Source organism: Hylobates moloch, unplaced genomic scaffold (genome assembly GCF_009828535.3).
Source record: "Hylobates moloch isolate HMO894 unplaced genomic scaffold, HMol_V3 SCAFFOLD_1, whole genome shotgun sequence".
Taxonomy (NCBI): Eukaryota; Metazoa; Chordata; class Mammalia; order Primates; family Hylobatidae; genus Hylobates; species Hylobates moloch.
Window position 1 is genome coordinate 22,913,226 of NW_026652276.1, and position 22,485 is coordinate 22,935,710.

The window sequence follows — 22,485 nt, forward strand, 5'->3', positions numbered from 1 at the left end:
ATCCAAAGGCAGCATGTTTGTTGGGGGCTGAGGGGGGCGTCTCTGTAGGGTCTCTGCTCTCTTTCCCATCCCCTTTAGGCTCCTCTAATTCAGAAATTCTAATCAAATAGCTAGTCTCACTAGCTGGTTCCAAATAAGGTGGACCAGGATTGTTTCCCCAGCCAGAGGTGGGAGAGTAGAGCGGCTGCCCCGCCCGCTCAGTCTGGTTACTATGGCGACAGCCGACAGCCGCGGGGTGACCCAAGTGATCCTCCCTCCCTCCTCCCAAACCAAGAGAGATGACGGCACCGCGCTGACTGCGCCAAATTCCAGCCAATGGGCGACTGCTCCAGCCTTCCCTTCCGCCAGCTCTCCCCCTCCCTCCGGGAACTCGATTCACAAATCTGGACTGGGGATTTCCGGCTCCCGGCAGGTTACAAGGGCGCTGGGCTGAGGCTAGGGGAATCGAGTCCTGTCGTCCCGGGAGGGCAAGTGGGGACCGACATTCTTGGGTTCTGGAACCAGACTTCTGTAACTCGCCGCCAGAATAGATGACTCCCTATTCCCAAATTATCCGGAAGACCTAGTTGAGGCCGAGTCTGCAACTCTTCCTGCCCCTACAAGCCCCGACCCCGCCCGAGCGCGCCATTCAGCACCACGGACAGCGAACCCGGGCCTAGTCTTGGCAGGTCCCCCCGGGTTCTTTCCGGATCATCTCCGCCACGGCCGGACTAGGATTGGAGCTGCGGACACTCTGTTGAAGCCAGGCCTCTTTGGGCCAATGAAACAGTGAACAGGGCGCTTAGCCACGTGGCTAAGAAGGCAATGGGGACCGAGCAGGGATCTCAGGCTAAATAGCCCATTTTCCCTCTTGTTTCAATCTCAGAGAATGGCTTCCTTCTCCCCAGCTGCCCGTGTTTGCCCCTTCTTGGGGATAAAGGGCAAGTGTCTGAGTCTCAAGCAGGGATGGACCTCCCAAGACTCCTGAGTGGGCGTGCGACCAGGGCATCGTTGAAGCAGCCCCATGGAGGTTGGGGGATGAGGAGAGAAGTGTGGCAGACAGGCCCCACTTGGGAGTGGTGAACACAGACTTAGGCCCGACTGTACTCTTGACCGATATATGGTGGGGAGAGATGGGGAGGAAGGGAAAAATAGCAATAAGGACTAGCTAGTTCTGCCTCAATGGATCTCATCACAGAAAGGGCACAACTCCTCTGTCCCCATCATTCGGTCTCTAAGTGGCCCGGCATTGATGAGGACCTAGGTCAGACAAGATGGAGGAGGAAGTGGGGGGATGGATTCAGCTTTATCACCAGGCCTCACCCTCAGCTACCTCGCTTTACTCTTTACCCTCTGTAAAATGGAAGCCCATGGCGGGGGTGGGGATGGGGAGGAGGAGACGTTCTCAAGTACTTGATCTTCCCTACTAGAGCCCCATCTCTTGCCTTCCTGCCCTGTCTGTGACAGTTCCACTACCACTCCCTCTCCCTCCCTCCCGGGGCCCAAAGAAAGACCGGCGCAAAACCATCTGCAGGCGCTTCCAGCGCTTTATAGTTCTTTCCGGGACAGACGGACAGACAGACAGTGCGGCCCGCTCTGTCGGCCCGCATCATTGGCACCTTGGACACGGCCCCAGGCCCAACCCAGTCCCTGGTACTCTACCGGGAGGATTCCGGTCCCGCCCCAGCTCAGCACCTCGGACAGTTCCCGGCCCAGCCTTCCCCCCTCCCCCCTCCCCCCGCAAACAACCAAATAAATTAAAAGGGGCAGTGGGGCGGGGGAACAAAAAAGCTAAGGATAAGGAAGCAGGATGTCCCTCCTCCAAGGTAAGAAGTTTTCTTTTCCTCCCACCTGTCCACTGAGGCGCCGCGGCCGGGGTGGTCTCCCAGGTTGATTTTGCCTCCAAACCTCAGCCTCCTGAAAGAAGCCGGCAGCCCCTTCCCCCACACCCCCCAGCTCCCAGCATGCAACACGTTGGAAAAGGTGGGGAGAGGCGGTGGGGGTGGGGTGAGGGACCATCCTGGTGGCTGTCTGGATGCCTGGGGCTGCAGTTTCTCCTGGCAACTCAGTCGATCCAAATTAAAAACTAATATTCCCTTTGATCAGGGGAGAGGGGTGTGGGGACTCAGTCAGGAGTCAAAAATGCAACCTGACACAAGTGAAGGAAGAAGGCAGACAGGAGGAAAGATGGTGACACACGACAGGAGCAACAAGAAGGGGAGATGGGGACACAGGTGCAGGAGGAGAAACGGGGGTCTACGGGGTACAGTCGGCAAGGGGTAAGATGGAGATGCAGACACACAAACCCAAGGAGCGGAAAATGGAAAGGCAGGGAGAGGAAGGAAGAAAGAGAGGAACAGGAGAGACAGGGAGAGAGAGAGAAGATTGAAGACAGGAGGAAAAATGAAGACACAAAAAGGAGGCAAGGAAATGGACAAAACCGAGGGAGAATGGACTGAAGGGAAGGGGAAGACCGGGGCAGAAATGGAGAAATCGGGGCGCAGACAGACGGAAAGAGTAAGGTTGGAGTGCCCTTCCCGCGCTCATCTTCCGTCCCCACTCCACGCCCAGCAAATCCAAACACCGCGGCCTCTGGTGTCCCGGCCTCCACTTTCCCCTGAGGGGCATGGGCGGCTCCTCCTCCGCCCAGCCGGGGCGCTGAGCGGCGGTAACAGCGGCGGTGGCTTGGTGGTCCCGGGGGGTCCGAGTGTGTGTCGGGGACTGGGGCGGGGGATGGGCGCGGCCCCTGGGTATCCCTAGCGGTCCAGGTTCATAGTCCAGTGCTTGGTTCCGGCCGCGCAGCTGTCCCTGGCGGCCGAGGAGGCGGCGGGCGCGCCCCCGCTCGGTGGGCCCCCGCCGCTGGCGGCGGCCTCGCCCTCGTTCTTGAGGTCTTGAAAGACCTGCGTGAAGAAGTGGGGGTCGGCGTTGAGCCGCAGCATCTGCGGGCTGAGCCGCTGGATGAGGCGCAGGCAGCGCTGCCAGAAGCGCTCCTTGTCGGGCTCCACGAGGAAGGGCTTGAGTGGGTAGGAGATCTCGTTGCCCATGTAGGAGTAGGCGAGGTAGAGGCAGGTGAGGAAGGCGGCCTGCAGCTCGGCGGCCGACGCCAGCTCGTCCCCACGCAGCGACTCGCGGCACAGCAGGTACACGAACACCAGGTTTGCAGGCGTAATGAAGGCCTGGTCTTGCCAGCCCTGCAGCAGCAGCGAGCGGTCCACACCGCGGAACCAGCCCACCAGCTCGCCCGGGCTCAGCTCCTTGAGGCGGTAGCAGCGTCGGCACACGAAGTCGCCCAGACAGCGCAGCAGCTCGCCGGTGGACGCCTGCACGATGACCCGCCGCGGCGAGCCGCCAGGCACCGGCGGCGCAGCCTGCGGGGCTGGGGGAGGCGGCGGCGGAGGCTTTCCCCCGCCCGAGCCCGGCGGCTGAGCGGCCGCGCTGCCCCCCGACGGTGGCTCGCAGGTGGCGGCGGCCGCGGGCACGGTGGGCACTGGCACCGCCAGGGGCTTGGCGGTGCCGCCGCCGTCGGGGGGATCCCGGCCCTTGCGGAGAAGGTTCTCGCGGTTGCGTTGCTGGACCAGGGGGTCTGGGCCCGTGGATGCCGGCTTGGGTGTCACCTTCTTGCTGCCTTTCTTCTTCTTGGCGGACGCGGCCACCAGGCGCTTCCAGGTGAGCGCCGAGATGAGCACGGACGGCCGCTTGAGTCGGCTCTCGCCTTTGCCGCCCTTGCCCACTGGCGGCGCCCCGTAGCCCCCCAGCGCCTCGTCCCCCGCGGGCGGCGCCTTCTTCTTCTCCTCGGGCAGCCCGCCGGGCCTCCGGCCCTTGGCCGAGGAGGCAGGGGAAAGAGACAGCACCGTGCCCATCCTGCAGAGCGGGGCTGGCGCCCAGGCCCCAGCGGGAGCCGCGGGCGGCGCCGCTGCTACTGCAGCCCCGGGGGACCCGGCGGTGGGGGGCCTAGCCCCGGCCCGGGCGCGCGGACTGGCGGGGGAAGGTGGCTGCTAGGCGGCTCCGCTGCTCTGAGCCTGAGCTGCGCCAGCTGCAGCGTCAGCCCCACCCCTTGGGCCCCTTTTTTCGCCGCGCCGTGCCCCGCCTCACGCGGCCAATCCGCTCCCGAGTTGCACTCTTGATGGGCAGCTCCTATAACCAATAGACTCACGCACGTCAATTTCAAGTCCCGCCCCAATCCCCACCCTCTGCCCTGAGTCTTTTCCCTTCCCCCGAATGGAGGAAGGGGAAGGCGGTGGTCGTCGTTCGAGTGGCCTCCTCAGGGTCAGAGTTGAGGGGTGGTGGCTGCTCCTACCTCCTCCGGATCCTAGGGCCTGGGTCAGCCTGTTCTGATGCACTGGGTCGCGGTAGCAGATAAACCATGGGAACAGCTCTCCTTCCCTCTGCCTTTGAATTTGTGTGGGGGGCCAGTGTGAGCAGTGAGTACCCTCACCGGATGCCCAGGTCCCAGCTGGGTCGCGTTGCACTGGCTCCTCCAATGTGACTGTCAGGTCTGTTTTCTCTTCGCGACCCCACCTCGCCCCCCACCCCCCAGGTCGCTAGGGGGGCTGCAGCAGGCACATTTCTGCCCTGCCTGTTTGGGAGTCCTGGCAGAGCCTTCTTGCAGGTCACAACCTGCCTCCTTGGGGGTTCCAGCTTGAGGGGGAGAGGGGGAGCAGCAAGGTCTCACATATGCCCCTGAGGCCTCTGCTTGCCTTCCTGATTCTCTGCAACTGAGCCTGTGGGGCAGACCCTTGGCTCTGGTCCCTGGGCAGCTCCTCTCGGTTGGTTGTCCCCACTAACACACACAGATCTCATACTTGGGTGGATGATGGATAAGGTTGGTCCCTGGGGAAACGCTGGAAATTGGATCACTTGATCTACCCAGTCTTGTATAGTGAACGAAGCCTCCGGTGTGGACGAAAGCCCAAGAGGGTTGGACCAACCTCCAGCCCAGCCCTGGGTCCAGGTTGAGGTGGGTTTCATCATTAAATGCTTCCTGCAGGTCAGGTTCCAGCTGTCCCCACTCCCAGGAGCAAGCTGTTAGTCTGGGTCCTGTCCACTTCTCTCTGGGTCTGTCTGTTCCCTCCTGAGTACCCATCAGCCCTTTGCCCTGGATTTTGGACTCCCCAGGCCTTACCTGCAGGTCTTGAGCACAGCTAGTTCTGGATCTATTCTATCTGCCTTGTTAGATCATGTCCACCCTTCTTGGAGCCTGCTCTCTATGGCTCCTCCAGCACAAGAGTCTTCAGGCTTCTTAAGTGGACCTTGTAGGTGCACATGGGTTCGATGTGGAGACAAACCCCTGCCTATGTATTTCAGTAAATTCTCAGGATTGCCCTTGGAGTCACCTCCATGCTCCTAACAGACCACAAACATAGCTCCAAGGATCCACTGCTGTCAGGGTTGGTTTGTGCATATATGTGTGTGTGTGTGTCACTGCAGATAGGCTGTTCTAGAATCCACTTGGGCTGCAGTTCCAGCTACCAGAGCTACCAGCATTTCCCAGCCATTCCACAGCCCCTGCTCACTCACACCCTCCTGGAGGCCTATGGTCTGCCTGTCTCCACTCCCCTCCTCTTTACCACCGTGCACATGCAGCCTTGTACCATCTCCCTAACTTAGCACCCAATATGTGCTTTTTCAACAGGGTGTCTATGCTCCCTAGGATCTGATCTTTATTTTCTTGCAGCCCAAACTGACCTTCCCAAACTCTCATTCTCCCCATAGTTGTGGAAAGTGTTCCCTCTTTACAGCTCCTGCAATTGGCCCCACTTCCTCCTACAAGGTGTTCTGAGTCACTCTTTATCTGCCAACCAAGGAATAGTCAGTTCACGGGTAGTTAAGGACAAGCCCTGTAGAGACTGAATTGCGCTGGCGGAAACACTGGGCATGTGGATCTAAATGGCACATGAGTCCTTCCAGCGCTGCTCCCAGGAGTCCCTCACTGGCATAAGGCCTATTGTTTAGGTCATTTAGGACCACGTCTTCTAAGCAGCACCCACAGAGTGTCACCACTGTGGTACCCTGTTCCCAGCCCAGCTCTGAACTCCTACTGTCCTCTTGGTCAGAACCAAGAATTTCCTCCTCTGCTTCAGGGACCCCAAACCAGGTGCCTCAGAGGGTCCTACTTCCCCTCCTCACTTTCCACCTTGCTCTGCCTCCAACCCTTTTTCTGGCTCACATGCTCCCCACCCTCCTGCTCTGGTTATCTCTCCGGAATCTCTCAGCTCCTTCCACTGGGCCGGAACCCTCTCTCAGAATATCAAGCTCTTGAAATCCCACTTCCTCCAAGAAGCTTTTTTGATAGATTGGAAGGGACCTAATACTCTTTCTGACTTCAGCCTTCCCAGCCTCTTCCCATCAGCAACAGTGGCTACATAACAACTTGGTTAAGGTCTGGGCTCTGGGTCTAAGATGTGCAAGATGGATATGGATGGAATCTTAAAGACAAGCAGACAAGCTAATCAAAGAGATCCAGAAAGAGTAACAACTTTGCTGTTGTGTATAAGCCGGTGGCATTGAGAGCTGAGAGGGAGGGTTATTATGTTTTTGCAGAGGGAGACCAAGGGGAATAAGCCTATGAGACCAGAAAGACTTCATGGAGGAGGTGGGCTCATAGAAGGTTGGTGGCTTTCCCACATTTGCAAGTGTACTCTTCTGGTTAGGTTATGTTTGGGTTCATATTCTGAGATTCATCTATCTTCATTATAATATTATCTCTGTGTTGCTTCTCGTCTGTCCATCTCCCTTATGTTCCTCTGGGGCAGTGCTGGTTGTATCAGACTCCTTTAGATGGGAAAGCCCCTGAGGCCAGGCTCCTTGTCTGTCTTTATTGCTCTGTAGGTTACCTAGAACAGTGCCTATTCAGATAACTGGTTATTCCTGAAGGCTCTCTAAGGCAAATACTCTAGGCCCAAGCCAAGAAGTGGAGGGCCTAGACTGAGGTTTTAGCCTGGGTAGGATCTGGCCTTATTGATGAGTGCATCACCATCAGATTCACCATAGATGCTCCTCTCACTCACCCCACCTGGGCAGGTGGGCCACATCTTTTAAGAGAACATCTCCAGACAATGCTGCTCACACTTTGCCTCCCTTTGGCTCTTCTTATCTCCCTTCTGAGAAGCCATAGTCTGGGAGGCAGCACACAGGAGTCCTAGTCTATGGCTGCCAGTTGTATGACCTTGGGGAAGTAATTTCAGCTCTCTGGGACTCGGTTTCATCATATTAAAATGCAGGGATTCTATGGATTTGACTCTTATTATCAGATAAAAATGAATATTAAAAGAATAAGATAACATTTTAGGAACTGGACTAGAAGAGGATTCCTAAAGCCTCTTTCAACTCCACAGTTGTGATTCTAAACAAAATCTGTCCGGTGGATCTGTTTCACTCTCCAGCTCCAGCCCTGTCTGCTTCTCCCTAATCTGTTTCTGTCTGATGGGCTCAGTCTTTGTGTGCACAGCATCCATGTGAGGCCTGCACTTCTGCGGTTCAGCCCAGGAGATGAAAGGGAGGGGAGCTTAGGCTCTCAGCAATGTAAATCTCCCTAGGTCCCTCCAAGCTTTAGAAGGGCCCCTGAAAGGTGAGAAGGCAAAGAAGAGAAGGGCAATATGGCTGAGGCCCCGGATATCCCCAGTAAACATCAAAGGTCCCAGAAACCAAGATCATTGCACCTCCATGTCTCCAAGGGGCCCCTACAAAGAGGCTAATGATGACACAGGTTCTTAAAACAGCCAGGATGGAGACCCAGCCTGGGCATCTGAATGCCTGGATCCTGCTGCTCCCCCACCCTGGCACCCCCAACTCCCTTGCTTATCAGTCTCAGCTCCTGAGGTGTGCAGAGGGGGTGGGTATGCACCAGCCCAGCCTTTCCTCCCTCTCCTGAGGACCTTACCCCAGGGGAGAAGTGGGTGGCTAAAACAAAGGAGTGGAGCAGAACCCCTCTACAGATAACAGTGGATGGGGGAGGGGGTGAGCAGAGAGAAGAGAGGAATTGACAGAGGAGGTGCTGCTAGCTGTCAGGAAGGAGACCCGAATTCTCATGTCTTTCCCATTTCACAGGCTGTTTGCTAGAAGGACTTAATTAAGGAGCCCAAATATACTTTCTTTTGAACAGTGAATAGGGCTGGGAGCACAGATGAGGAATGTGATGCTCTGGGCTGGGGAGAGAAGGGACCAATGCTGAGATGCTGGAGGGCCCAGGGTGAAGGGGACAGAGAGGACAGGGGTGAGCTGATGACTCCTTTTCCCTGCCATAAGCTCTGCTGCTTTCCTTGATGGAAGGGGGGCATTTCTTCCTTTCCCATCCTCTGTCCTGATCTCCCTCCAACTCCCTGGCTCCTGCCTTCACCTCCTTTACTGTCCCCTGAGAACAGCTCTCTCTGTCCAGTCCTCCCAGCACTCACCAGAAGCTTTAAGTCTTGGTTCACCTTCTGCCTCCACCAAGCCCCCTTTTTGCCTCCTCCCTTTCGTCCCCCACTCCTTCTCCTCCCAGGCCCCACTGGCGCCCAGCATAGCACTACAGATGTAGGAGCAGATCAAGAAGGGTGGGGGTGGTAGCTGTTGCTTTTCTGGGATATTCTTAGCCTGTCTGGGGGCTGGAGCTGGAATCAGCGTTTCCATCTCAACCAGGCAGGTGGCTGCCAGAAACTGCCACTGTGACTGGGTCTTCATCTAGTTCCATATCCCTTATCCTGTCCCTTCCTCCTCTATCTTGATTTCATCTATGAACACAGACCCTCTGAGAGTCCAGCCTTCCCACCCTTGTGCCCTGGGTGGAAGGTTTCCTCTGCCTATCAGGTGTAGCCCCAGGAAGGTGTGCAAACCTCACTGGAGGCTCTGGGGGGAAAGAAGGGCCTTTGAGAACTCTAGCTCAGATGCTCCCTGGAGTGGAACACAGCCCTCTCCTCTCTGCCCCAAGGCCCTCTTCTTTTATCTGCCCCCAACAACCCCTGCATGGTACTCAGTCCCCAGACTGTATTCATCACCATGAAGGCCTTTCTTATCTTGATTTACAGGAGTCACTCAGGGGCCCTAGAGTTTCAGAAGCTGCCTCCTGAAAGCGGCTGAACCCTGGAGTCCAGGCCTCCTTTGGGCCAGAACAAGGGGCTCGCTGACCCAGATCCCTCCCCACATCTTTTTTTTTTTTTTTTTCTGAGACAAAGTCTCACTCTTTTGCCCAGGCTAAAATTCAGTGGCATGATCTTCACTCATTTCTGGGCTCAAGGGATCCTCCCACCTCAGCCTCCCAAGTAGTTGGGACCACAGGCATGCATCACCAGGCCTGGCTAATTTTTGTACTTTTTGTAGAGATGGAGTTTCACCATGCTGCCCAGGCTGGTCTCTAACTCTTGGGCTCAAGCAATCTGCCCGCCTCAGCCTCAAAGTGATAGGATTACAGGTATGAGCCACCTCACCCAGCCTTCTCAGCTGCCTTTATCAGCAGAGGGAGGGGCAAAGAACAAATCTCACTCATTCACAAGTCGCACAAAAAATGTTTGTTACCTTAAGAGGGACAGACAGTGCAGGGTCTCCTATGTGGGTTCTGAGGTCATTCGGTCTATGTTCAAATCCAGCCCCTCCACTTATGACCTGGGGCCCTTGGGGCAAGTTTCTTAATTCTTCTGAGGTCTATAAAAGTGGACCATCCAAGGCACAGTAGGAGGAGATCACCAACCACAGCCCGGCTGAGGCTGAGAGCATGTACCAGATCAAGTATGACGAGCTGCAGACGCTGGCTGGGAAGCATGGGGATGACCTGTGTTGTACAAAGACAGATCTCCGAGATGAACTGGAACATCAGCAGGCTCCAGGCTGAGACTGAGGGCCTCAAAGGCCAGAGGGCTTCCCTGGAGGACACCATCGCAGATGCCGAGCAGTGCAGGGAGCTGGCCATTAAGGATGCCAACACCAAGCTGTCTGAGCTGGAGGCCGCCCTGCAGCGGGCCAAGCAGGACATGGTGCACAGCTGGGTGAGTACCAGAAGCTGGCCCTGGACATCGAGATCGCCACCTACAGGAAGCTGCTGGAGGGCGAGGAGAGCCGTCTGGAATCTGGGATGCAGAACATGAGTATCCATACGAAGACCACCAGTGGCTATGCAGGTGGTCTGAGCTCAGCCTATGGGGGCCTCACAAGCCCTTGGCCTCAGCTACAGCCTGGGCTCCAGCTTTGGCTCTGGCACGGGCTCCAGCTTCTTCAGCCGCACCAGCTCCACCAGGGCCGTGGTTGGGAAGATCGAGACCCGCAATGGGAAATAGGAGGCTGGTGTTTGAGTCCTCTGATGTCCTGCCCAAGTGAACAGCTGTGGCAGCCCCTCCCAGCCTGCCCCTTCTGCAGCTGCCCCAGAGCCCCGGAGGGAGGCCACTGTGCAGGGGAGCACAGGGAATGGGAGACCCACCTGAGGCTGAGCCCTAGCCCTCAGCCCACCTGCAGGGGAGTTTACTGCCTGGGGCACCCCCTTTGCCCATATCTCCAGCTACAAAACAATTCCATTTTTTCCCCCAAAATAAAACCTCAGCTAGCTCTACCAACTGTCAAAAAAAAAATGGACCATCATCGTAAGGCTGTAAGATTTTATTTAATCATGCAATGTTCAACAATGCTTGTATATCACATGTGCATGGTGTTCATAAATGTTAATTGTTAACAAATTATACTGTCATCATTATTTTTATAGAGCAGGAAAGCTTCGCTTGACCTGTGCCATTAGCATTTTTTTTTCTCATTAGAACATTTTTCATTAAAGGGCCAGGGTGGTACTATCATTTCTTTTTGTTTGGTTTCTGAAACCCGAATTTATGTCTGTGCTTTCCTCTCAGACACTGTGTTTATACCCACTGCTACTCAGACTGTTCCTGGGGGTGGTTTGATTTGCTTCCTAGGGTCATGAGGACCTGACAGCATATCAGGCACTGGTCCCCTTTTCTGGTCCTGCTGCAGGCCACATTAATTTTCTGAAGCTCTGAGTATCGATTCTGGGCCAGGTTCCATGCTGGCCCCAAGTCCTGACCGTGCTTTCTGGGAGCTGTACTCTGGCTACTCATTCCACACTCCATGGTCTCCCCAAAGCTCCAGAGGCTCTATGGAGAGTCAGTTCTGCTTTTCAAGGGCTTTGAGGAAAATGTTCAATAAGATTATTAAACCACATGAGCAGATACTATTTAAGAAACTGTAGCCTACACGGTAGTGGGCTAGGTGGTGGGAACACAAAAAGGTGTGAGGTAGGGCTCCAGCCTTCAAAGAATATACAACATAGGTGGCAGAGACATGAAAAACAGTGAGAAATAGCAGTAAAATGATGTGTCCTAGGGCCAGTTACAGATAATGGGATTTAATGACTCAGCTAATCCTGCCCACCCCCTCCACCTTCCACCATCACAGCTAATCCATCTCCAGCTTGTCCTAAATTCATATGCACACAGAGTTAGAATCCATTTTTTTTTTTTTTTTTTTTTGAGACGCAGTTTCGCTCTTCTTGGCCAGGCTGGAATGCTATGACACGATCTCGGCTCACTGCAACCTCCACCTCCCAGGTTCTAGCGATTCTCCTGCCTTGGTCTCCCGAGTAGCTGGGATTACAGGTATGTGCCACCACACCTGGCTAACCTATTGTATTTTTAGTAGAGATAAGGTTTCACCGTGTTAGCCAGGATGGTCTCGATCCAACCTCAGGTGATCCACCTGCCTTGGCCTCCCAAAGTGTTGGGATTACAGACGTGAGCCACCGTGCCCGGCCAGAATTCATTTTTAAGTGGGGTCTGGCTCCTTTACCTGGAACTGTGTTTGCTCCAGTGCATGGCCTTCCTTGTCCAACCACATGCTGTGATGATAAGCACTGTTCCCAAGGTAGAACCAGGCCTCAGCAACCCCCTGCTCACAGTGACAAAGGGTCCTACCCCTTCTGCATGATGAGGGTTAATGAGTAACTTCTGTGTGAAGAGCGTGGTAGGTCTGCTTACTGCTCCGACGTCTTAGACAGGGGCCTTTTGTTGACTTCCTATTTGTCCAGAATTGGGGGGCGGGTGGGGGATGGGCTTCAAAGCAGGTTCATTAATTTACACTTGCCTCTGTCTGGTTCCTAAATATAAAGACAATTCTTTAGGTTGACCTTCTTTGAGTAAAAAGGCATTCCTAATTTATAAGCTAGAGCCCCACATATACTTGCTTTTGAGTAGGGAGCAGAGGCAGGTAAGGTCGTCCACTAGATTAATGGGTCCTAAACTACTCTGCCCAGCAGAACCACCTGGGGGAATTTTGTAAACATATAATTTCCAGGCTCTACCTCAGACCTATAGAATCATAATTTCTCTCTCTCTCTTTTTTTTTTTTTTAAGGTGGAGTTTCAGTCTTGTTGCCCAGGCTGGAGTGCAATGGCGCGATCTTGGCTCACCACAACCTCTGCCTCCCGGGTTCAAGCGATTCTCCTGCCTCAGCCTCCCAAGTAGCTGGGATTACTGGCACAGGCCACCATGCCCAGCTTATTTTGTATTTTTAGTAGACATGGGGTTTCTCCATTTTGGTCAGGCTGGTCTCGAACTCCTGACCTCGTGATCAACCCACCTCAGCCTCCCAAAGCGCTGGGATTACAGGCATGAGCCACCATGCCTGGCCTGGAATCATAATTTCTTTGGGTGGGCTCAAGATGAAATCCCTGTAAGAAAAAAATTAAAAGGGAGGAGAAAACTCCAGGAAATGGCTGGATCCCACCTGTTCTTTCTGGAGAGCACCACTGTTGTCTCTCTGGCCAAGCCTCCAGCCCCACCACTCCATGGTAGGAATACCCTAACTTCCTCCTGGGAAACCACTTCTCCCACATTCTCAATCCATGTGGCTTACATGGGGCTAAGCCCTCCACAAGACATAGATTAAAGACAGACTTAGCCAGCTCCCATCCTAGTGACAATGGTTCAGGGAGGCGCTGGTAACCCAAACCAGGCCAATGAGACTCAATTCTTGGAGTTTTAGAGAAACTGCTGGGAAAGAGAGGCTTTCCTTCCTCTGAGGTTGTCAAGCTGGTGGAATGAAAGCCTTGAGCTGCTGGTGACTGTCTTGTCCCCACATGGAGAAAGGCCACCTGAAGTCATGCACAGGAAAGCAGAGTCAACAGATGGGGGGACAGATTCCTGACATAATTTTAGCCCCTAGATCCAGCTAAACCTGATACAGTTGTATGACGCCATAAATCCACACTGCCCCCACCCCCTGACCTTTTTTCTAATCGTAAGGTAATTTGAGTTGCAAATCTAATTCTTGCAAGCAAAAATATCCTGATGAATGGAACTTCCTGCCTGGAGATTTTCCTTGTGGAAATTTGTAACATCAGGGATGTACATGTTTGGTCTGAATAAATGAGGAAGGCAGTCCCTGATATCTGGTCGTCAGTTAATGACAAAATCTGGAAGAGGCACTGTGGACCACAACCCGGGTTCTGATCCTCTCAAACCTCCCAATCCAAACCATAGCTGGTGTTTGGAGTTCATCAGGTTCCAAGGACCCTTCTTTAAAGGAAAAGTCATTTCCCTGAGGCCTGCACAATTGTCAAGTCTTTCGGGGCTGCTGCAAGTCTGCATTCCTTAGGTATCAGCTTCCTGCTCAAATAAGAAATTTGATGCTTTACCGTCCATCATGCTTCTGAATCACATTTGTCCACAACAAGTGTAATAGGCAGCTGTAGCCACACAGAGCTGCTGCTATTAGCACAGTGCCTCTGGGGAAATGGGGGCAGAGGTGGGTTTGAGCTTTAAGCTGCCCGAGTTCTTGTGGGCTAAGACTACAGGACCTCTTGTCTGGACTGCCTTTGGGGAGCTTTCTCAAAGGAGTGGTTAGGGCTCTGATCAAACCACAATTACCTAGTTACAGCATGGTTCACACTTGCCTTTTAAAGAAACTCCAAGGCTATTTTCAAGTAGTTTGTGTATTATTCTGCAATGGGACAATGTTTTTCTATCCTGCTTGGTGGAATTCAATGGGTAATTGAACATCCAGTCATAATTCATCTTTTCATTTTTCCATTCATTCATTTACTCCATACAAATTTGTATGAGGAACTGTCTTTTAACTTTTTTTTTTTAATTATATCTGACTTTTAGATGAATCCTATTGCAGGTGGAGGGATATGCATTCTTAGTTGGTATGGAGACTTTGTTCTCCCTCCAAAGACTATACATTTCCAGAAAATGGACATTTCCAGAAAATTTCCTATTTTAAGGCCAACTGATTAATAACTTTAATTACATCTGCAACAATCTCTTTCACCATATAATGTAACATAATTATGGGAGTATCATGGGGCAAAAAAACCATGGAGGCCATCTTAGAATTCCAGCTGTCACTGTATCTATCTCTTTACCTATCAATTAGGAGAAAATTCTTCATTTTGTTGTTGTTGTTTGTTTTTAGACGAAGTCTTGCTCTGTCACCCAGGCTGGAGTGCAGTGGCATAATGTCAGCTCACTGCAAGCTTCGCCTCCCGGGTTTAAGCGATTATCCTGCCTCAGCCTCCCAAGTAGCTGGGATTACAGTAGCTCGCCACCACACCCAGCTGATTTTTGTATTTTTAGTAGAGATGGGATTTCACCACTTTGTCCAGGCTGGTCTCAAACTCCTGACCTCAGTTGATCCACCCACCTTGGCCTCCCAAAGTTCTGGGATTACAGGTGTGAGCCACTGTGCCTGGCCTGCTGTTGTTTTTGAGGTAGGGGCTCAAAAACCTGTTGCCCAGGCTGTAGTGCAGTGGTGCAATCATGGCTCATTGCAGCCTTGATCTCCTGGACTCAAGCAATCCTCCCGCCTCAGCCTCTGAGGTGCTGGGACCACAGATGTGTGTGCCACCATGCTTGGCTAATTTTTTAAATTTTTGTAGAGATGGGGTCTTTATGTTGCCCAGCATGGTCTTGAATTTCTGGGCTCAGGCTATCCTCCCACCTCAGCCTCCCAAAGTGCTGGGATTACAAGCATGAGCCACCACACCTGGCCAGTTGTTCATAATTTATATAAGTGAGACCATACTATGCTAATCTAATACTTGCTTTTTTTTTTTTTTTGCTTTACATTAAGTTTGTAAGATTTATTTTTGTTGATAACCTTGTTGATGTTGATTTTTCCTGCTGCATAACATTTCACTGTATGAGTGTAGTAAGTTTAACTTATTTGTTCTCTTGGTGACTGATAGTTTGCTTTCAATTTTTTATTATTACAAACAATTGTGTTATAAATATTATTTTATATGTCTCTGGTGCATATGTACAATCATTTCTCTAGGAATATGCCCAGTGGAGTTGCTGGGTTATTGGGTATACATATTCAACTTTACTAGATCTTGCTAAATTGTTCTCCTAAGGTGTTGTACCAACTTACACCCTGCAATGCATACAAGTTTCTTTTTTCTTTCATTCTTTTTTTTTTGAGATGGAGTTTTGCCCTTGTCACCCAGGCTGGATTGCAATGGTGCGATCTCGGCTTGCAGCAACCTCTGCCTCCCAGGTTCAAGAGATTCTCCGGCCTCAGCCTCTGGAGTAGCTGGGATTACAGGCGTGTGCCACTACACCCAGATAATTTTTTTATATTTTTAGTAGAAACGGGGTTTCACCATGTTGGCCAGGCTGGTCTGGAACTCCTGACCTCAGGTGATCCACCCGTCTCAGCCTCCCAAAGTGCTGGAATTACAGGCGGGAGCCATTGCGCCCAGCCTTTGCATGCAAGTTTCTATGGCTCCATATCTCCACCAACTTGTGATATTGTCAGGTTTAAAATTTTGGTCATTCAGATATATGGGCAATAATTTACTGTAGTGATATATAAATTTTACTTAGTCAACAAACAAATATTTATCAAGTGCCACTACATGCCAGGCAGTGAACAAAATAGACAAAGTCTCTGCCCTGTAGAGTCAGAAAGGCCAACAAATATATATTTTTATATATTGATATAAGTATTATATAAAAGAATTATTAATATTATAATTAATATATATATTAATCGCATGTGGCTTTTCCACTGGCTTACAAGACCCAGAATGATCTTCCCTCTGCCCTTACCACTTCAACCCCACCCCTTACTCTGTCCCCACCACACTGGCCTCCCATTTTGGCTTTGCACTGGCTGTCTTTCTCTTCTTGGAACACCCTCTCCCAGTTACAGGCAAGGCTTACTTCCTCATCTCATGCAACTCTTTGGTCAAAAGCCATCATCTTAATGAGGTCTACCCTAATCAGTCTGCTGTGGACTATTCGTGGCCCCCAAAATTCATTTGTTGAGGCCTAACACCCAATGTGATGATATTTGAAGATGGGGCTTTAGCGGGTAATTAGGTTTAGATGAGGTCCTGAGGGCGGGGCCCTCTGATGGGTTTAGTGTCCCAAGAGAGCTTGGCTGTCTGTCTGCCAGGTGAGTACACACAAAGCAGGCAAGCCTGGAAGAGATCCCCCACCAGAATCCTGCCATCCTGGCATCCTGACCTCAGACTTCCAGCCTCCACAACTGTGAGAAACAAATGTATGTCGTTTCAGCTACCCAGTCTATAGTATTTTGTTGTGGCAACCTGAGCTGACTAAGACACAAATTGCATCCTGCCCCTGGCCCTGCCAGTCTCCCATCTCAATCTCCTGTCCCCTGCTCCATTTTTTTCTCTGGAATTTGTGATCTGCTAAACTACTAGATAATTTTATTCATTTATTATGTTTGATTCACCACATACATACTAGAATATGAGATCCAGAATATTTATCCTTTTTGTTCATGAATATATTCTAAGTGCCTAGAACTCAGTGAATACTTGTTGAAGGAATAAATGCTGTGGAGGAGGCAGCGTTCTATTTCATATAGTATCTGGGAAGGCCTCTTTGATAAGGTAGACATTTCCCAATTATTACTGGAATTGAGCTTTTTTTTGTTTGTTTTTGGACAGAGTTTCACTCTTGTTGCCCAGGCTGGAGTGCAATGGCACAATCTCAGCTCACCACAACCTCCACTTCTTGGGTTCAAGCGATTCTCCTGACTCAGCCTCCCGAGTAGCTGGGATTACAGGCATGCACCGCCACGCCTGGCTAATTTTGTATTTTTAGTAGAGATAGGGGTTCTCCATGTTGGTCAGGCTGGTCTCGAACTCCTGACCTCAGGTGATTCACCTGCCTCAGCCACCCAAAGTGCTGGGATTACAGGCATGAATCACCTCGCCCGGCTGGTATTGAGCATCTTTTTGTGGTATTTCTTCCTTTTGTGACCATCTGGGATTTCCTCTTTTATTAACTACCTGTTCGTCTCTTTTGCTTTTTGTTTTGTTTTTTTTTTGAGACAGAGTCTCGCTCTGTTGCCCAGGCTGGAGTGCAGTGGCGCGATCTCCGCTCACTGCAAGCTCCACCTCCCAGGTTCATGCCATTCTCCTGCCTCAGCCTCCCCGAGTAGCTGGGACTACAGGCACCCACCACAACGCCCGGTTAATTTTTTGTATTTTTAGTAGAGCCAGGGTTTCACTGTGTTAGCCAGGATGGTCTCAATCTCCTGACCTCGTAATCCTCCCACCTTGGCCTCCCAAAGTACTGGGATTACAGGCGTGACCCACCACACCCTGCCCTCTTTTGCTTATTTGCTACTGATTGATCTTGTCTTTTAATTTGTAGATTTTTTTTAGTAAATCTTGGATGTCAGTCCCTTGTTAATTACATGTAGTTTGTATCTTCTCCTAGGCTACATGTTACTTTTTTTAAAAATGGTGTCTTTTTGCCTGTAATCCCAGCACTTTGGGAGGCCGAGACGGGCGGATCACCTGAGGTTGGGAGTTCGAGACCAGCCTGACCAACATGGAGAAACCCCGTCTCTACTAAAAATACAAAATTAGCTGGGTATGGTGGCTCATGCCTGTAATCCCAGCTACTCAGGAGGCTGAGGCAGGAGAATTGTTTGAACCTGGGAGGCAGAGGTTGCCGTGAGCTGAGATCACGCCATTATACTCCAGCCTGGGCAACAAGAGCGAAATTCTGTCTCCAAAAAAAAAATGTCTTTTGATGAGTGGAAGTTTTTTATGTGTTATGTATCTTTTCCTTTAAGGTTTGTACATCTAATTTTAGAAGTCCTTCCCTCACTTGAAATCAATATTCTCCTAAACCTAGAACTTTAAAAGGTTCTTAAAAGTTTTAAGGCTTACATTTGTTTCTTGAAGCTATGTGTTTTTATTTGGGTGTGAATTAGGGATTTTTTTTTTCTTCTTAAACAATGGAAAGCCTCTTTTCCCAGCACCATTTATGGATTAGCCCTTTTTCCCACTGATTTTCAGTGCCACCTCTCTCATGAATAAATTTTCCACATTTGTGTGGGTCTATTTCTGAGCTCTTTTCTCTTAGACTTGTCTATCTAATCAGTACAGAACTTTTTACTGAGGCTGGGAACCCCAAGGGGTCAAGTCTGGCCTGAGTGACTCTTTGTGTAGCCTTCTTCCTAGATAAGAGCCACACTCATTCTCTCTCTCTCTCTCTCTCTCTTTTCTTTTTTGAGACAGTCTTGCTGAGGCTGGAATGCAGTGGTGTGATAATGGCTCACCACAGCCTCAACCTCCTGGGCTCAAGTGATCCTCCCACCTCAGCCTCCTGTGCAGCTGGGACCACAGGCACACACCACCATGCCCAGCTAGCTAATTTAGAGCCACTCTCCTGATGCTCGTTAGCAAGCCAGCCTCTGGCCCCTCCTAGGCTTGGTGATATCACCCCTCACCTGTCGCAGCTCCTGCCTCTGTCTTCCCAAAAACCTCTGCAGCTTTCACTTCCCCAGCATGATCTTCTTAATTAGTTTAGGCTTTCACAAAAGACTGGAAGAGCAGTGGCCTGGAAGCAACATCTGAAATATCAACTTTTTTGTGACCAGAGACACCAAGGGGGATTGGCAAGAGGAAAAGATAGAGTCGGAGGCTCCAGGATCAGTCCTTGGAGCTCATCTCTCTGTATCCTCTTTCTAGGTGAAATTCACCCATATGTTGATGACATTCAAATTTACGTCTCCAACCTGGATCTCTCTTTTAAACACCAGACCTACTTGAGACCTCCATTTGGATGTATTATAGGCATTCCAACATGGCCAAAACCAACTCCTGATACTCCCTCCCCAGTTGCTCCTGCTGCTGCTCCCATCTCCGTTAACAGTAATTCTAGTTTACTAAATCTCAGATGAATGTTTTGGAGTTATCTTTGACTCCTCTTTTTATTTCACACCCATATTTAATGCATCAGCAAATCTGGATGGTTCTGCCTGCAAAATAAATCCAGAATTCAACCACTGCTCACTACCCCCTTTGCCTTCACCCTGGCCCAAGCCACCATTATCTCTTGCTTGGTTGATTGCAATAGCCTCCTAATGGGTCTTCCTACTTCTTCCCTACCTGCAGTGCCTTCTCAAAATGGTAGATAGAGTGGTCCTGTTAAAATGAAAGCCAGATCATGTCACTCTTCTGTTTAACACCCTCCAATGGCTCCCATCTCTGGTAGAGGAAAAGCCCAAGTCTTTACTATGAGCTACAAGGGCTTATTGGTAGATTAAATATAGTCACAAATTATCTGACACTCTTCCCATTGAAAGGTATATTGCTATCTCCCCTTCCATGACTTCTTTGACCAATGAAATATGGCAGAAGTGGCCAGTCACGGTGGCTCACGTCTGTAATCCCAGCATTTTGGGAGGCCAAGGCAGGTGGATCCTGAGGTCAGGAGTTCGAGACCAGCCTGGCCAACGTGGTGAAACCCCGTCTCTACTAGAAATATGGCAGAAGTGCCACTGTGTCTGTTTCTATGGCCAGGCCTTAGAAGACTGGCATTTTTTATTTCCTGTCTCTTGAAACACTTGCTCTTGGAACCTTGAGATACCATGTAAGAAACCCAGCTACTCTAATAGAGACCACATGGAGAGGCCCTGAGACTACGTGGAGAGGAAGAGGGGCCTAGCTGAACCCAGCCTTCCAGCTATCTCCCCCAGGCACCAAACATGAGAGTGAAACCACGTGGAATCCTACAGACCAACCCATCTGCCAGTGAACATCAGAGTGACCTTATTTGATGCTAGTAGAGCAGAAAAAAATGCCCAGTTGAATTTTGTCCAAATTCCTGATCCACCAATTGTGAGATACAAAAAGATGGCTGTTTTAAGCCACAAAACTTGAGATAGTTTCTTATGCAGAAATAGAGAACCAAACCAGCTAATCCGACCTTGCCCCCTTCCATCATCTTCATGACCTCATTTACTGCCTTTTTTTTCCCTCACGCCTCTCTAGTCATCGCTGCTTCCTTGCAGTTCCTCAAATCCTCCAGAGCAGCTTCTGCCCAGGACTTTTGCATGTGGTGTTCCCAGTGCACATTCTTCCACCTGCACATAAATAAAGCAATGTCAAACTGTAATTACTGTTTTGAACCCTACTTTTTTCAGTTTATAATAAGTCTTTCTGTTGGAATAGTCTACTAAAACATTTTTTTTTTTGAGACAGTGTCTCGCTCTGTTGCCCAGGCTGGAGTATAGTGACACAATCATGGCTCACTGCAACCTCACCTCCTGAGCTCAAACAATCCTCCCTCTTTAGCCTCCTGAGTAACTGGGACTACAGGGGCGCATCACCACGTCCAGTGAATTTTTTAAATTTTTTTGTAGATACAGGGTCTCACTATGTTGCTCAGGCTGGTCTCAAACTTCTGGGCTCAAGCAATCCTCCCACCTTAGCCTCCCAAAGTGCTGGAATTATAGTTGTGAGCCACTGTATTTGGCCTAAAACATTTTTTTTTTTTTTTTTTTTTTGAGACGGAGTCTCGCTCTGTCACCCAGGCTGGAGTGCAGTGGTGCAATCTCGGCTCACTGCAAGCTCCGCCTCCCAGGTTCATGCCATTCTCCTGCCTCAGCCTCTCCGAGTAGCTGGGACTACAGGCGCCCGCCACCACGCCTGCCTAATTTTTTTGTATTTTTAGTAGAGACGGAGTTTCACTGTGATCTCGATCTCCTGACCTCGTGATCCGCCCGCCTCGGCCTCCCAAAGTGCTGGGATTACAAGCGTGAGCCACCGCGCCTGGCCAGCCTAAAACATTTTTTAGTGGATGCACAGTGTTCATTTGTGTGGATATTTGTTTTACCAACATTTAATTATGAAAACTTTCAAATATACAGAAAAATTGAGAGATTTATACAGTGAAAACACATCTATTTGCCACCTCAAGTCTATAATCAACCTTTTACTATATTTGCTTTATCACATATCTATTCCTCTATCCAACTTGCTCTTTAAAATACATTTCATCCTATTCAACATAGCACTGGAAGTCCTAGCCAGAGTAATCAGTCAAGAGAAAGGGAAAAAAGGCATCCAAATAGGAGGAGAGGAAGTCAAGCTATCTCTCTTTGCAGATTATTTTATACATAGAAAACCCCATAGTCTGTGCCCAAAAGCTCCTAGATCTATAAACATCTTCAGCAAAGTTTCAGTATACAAAGTCAATGTACAAAAATCAGTAGCATTTCTATACACCAACAACAGTCAAGCTGAGAGCCAAATCATGAATGCAATCCTATTCACAATAACCACAAAAAATACCTATTAATACAGCTAACCAAGGAGGTAAAAAATCTGTCCAACAAGAGTTACAAAACACTGCTGAAAGAAATCAGAGATGACACAAACAAATGGAAAAATATTCCATGCTCATGGACAGGAAGAATCAATAGTGTCAAAATGCTCATACTACCCAAAGCAATTTGCAGATTCAATGCTATTCCTATCAAACTACCAAGCACATTTTCACAGAATTAGAAAAAAAAATTCTAAAATTCATATGGAACCAAAAAGAGACCAAATAGCCAATGCAATCCTAAGCAGAAAGAACAAAGCTGAAGGCATCATACTACCTGACTTCTAACTATACTATAAGGTTACAGTAACCAAAATAGCATGGTAACAAAAACAGACACATAGACCAATGGAACAGGCTTAAGAACCCAGAAATAAAGCCACACACCTACAATTGTCCAATCTTCAACAAAGTCAACAAAAGCAATGGGGAAAGGACTCCTTATTCAATAGATGTTGCTGGGATAACTGGCTAGCCATGATTGAAACTGGATCCCTTCCTTTCACTATACACAAACATCAAGTCAAGATGGATTAAAGACTTAAATGTAAAACCTAAAACTATAAAAACTCTAGAAGAAAACATAGGCAATACCATTCTGGACATAGGCCCTGGAAAAGATTTCATGAGAAGACACCAAAAACAATTGTAACAACATCAAAAATTGATAAATGGGACCTAATTAAACTAAAGAGCTTCTGTACAGCAAAAGAAACCATCAACAGAGTAAACAGATAACCTAGAGAATGGGAGAAATATTTGCCAACTATACATCCACAAAAGTATAATATCCAGAATCTATAAGGAGCTTAAATCAATAAGCAAAAACAAACAACCCCATTAAAAATGGGCAAAGGACATGAACAGACACTTCTTAAAAGAAGACATACATGTGGAAAAACCATATGAAAAAAAGTTCAACATCATTAATCAC

General features: G+C 49.8%; 1 protein-coding gene and 1 pseudogene across 1 annotated transcript; one reads left to right on the top strand and one right to left on the bottom strand.

Annotated features, from left to right (window-relative positions):
- Positions 1 to 1,477: 1,477 nt before the first annotated feature.
- On the bottom strand, positions 1,478 to 4,105 carry CDK5R2 (cyclin dependent kinase 5 regulatory subunit 2). Its single transcript, XM_032754462.2, has one exon. The coding sequence runs from the start codon at positions 3,837 to 3,839 to the stop codon at positions 2,736 to 2,738; it is 1,104 nt and encodes a 367-aa protein (XP_032610353.1). The 5' UTR covers positions 3,840 to 4,105; the 3' UTR covers positions 1,478 to 2,735.
- Positions 4,106 to 9,550: 5,445 nt separating this feature from the next.
- Positions 9,551 to 10,680, top strand: LOC131383691 (keratin, type II cytoskeletal 8-like; annotated as a pseudogene).
- Positions 10,681 to 22,485: the final 11,805 nt, after the last annotated feature.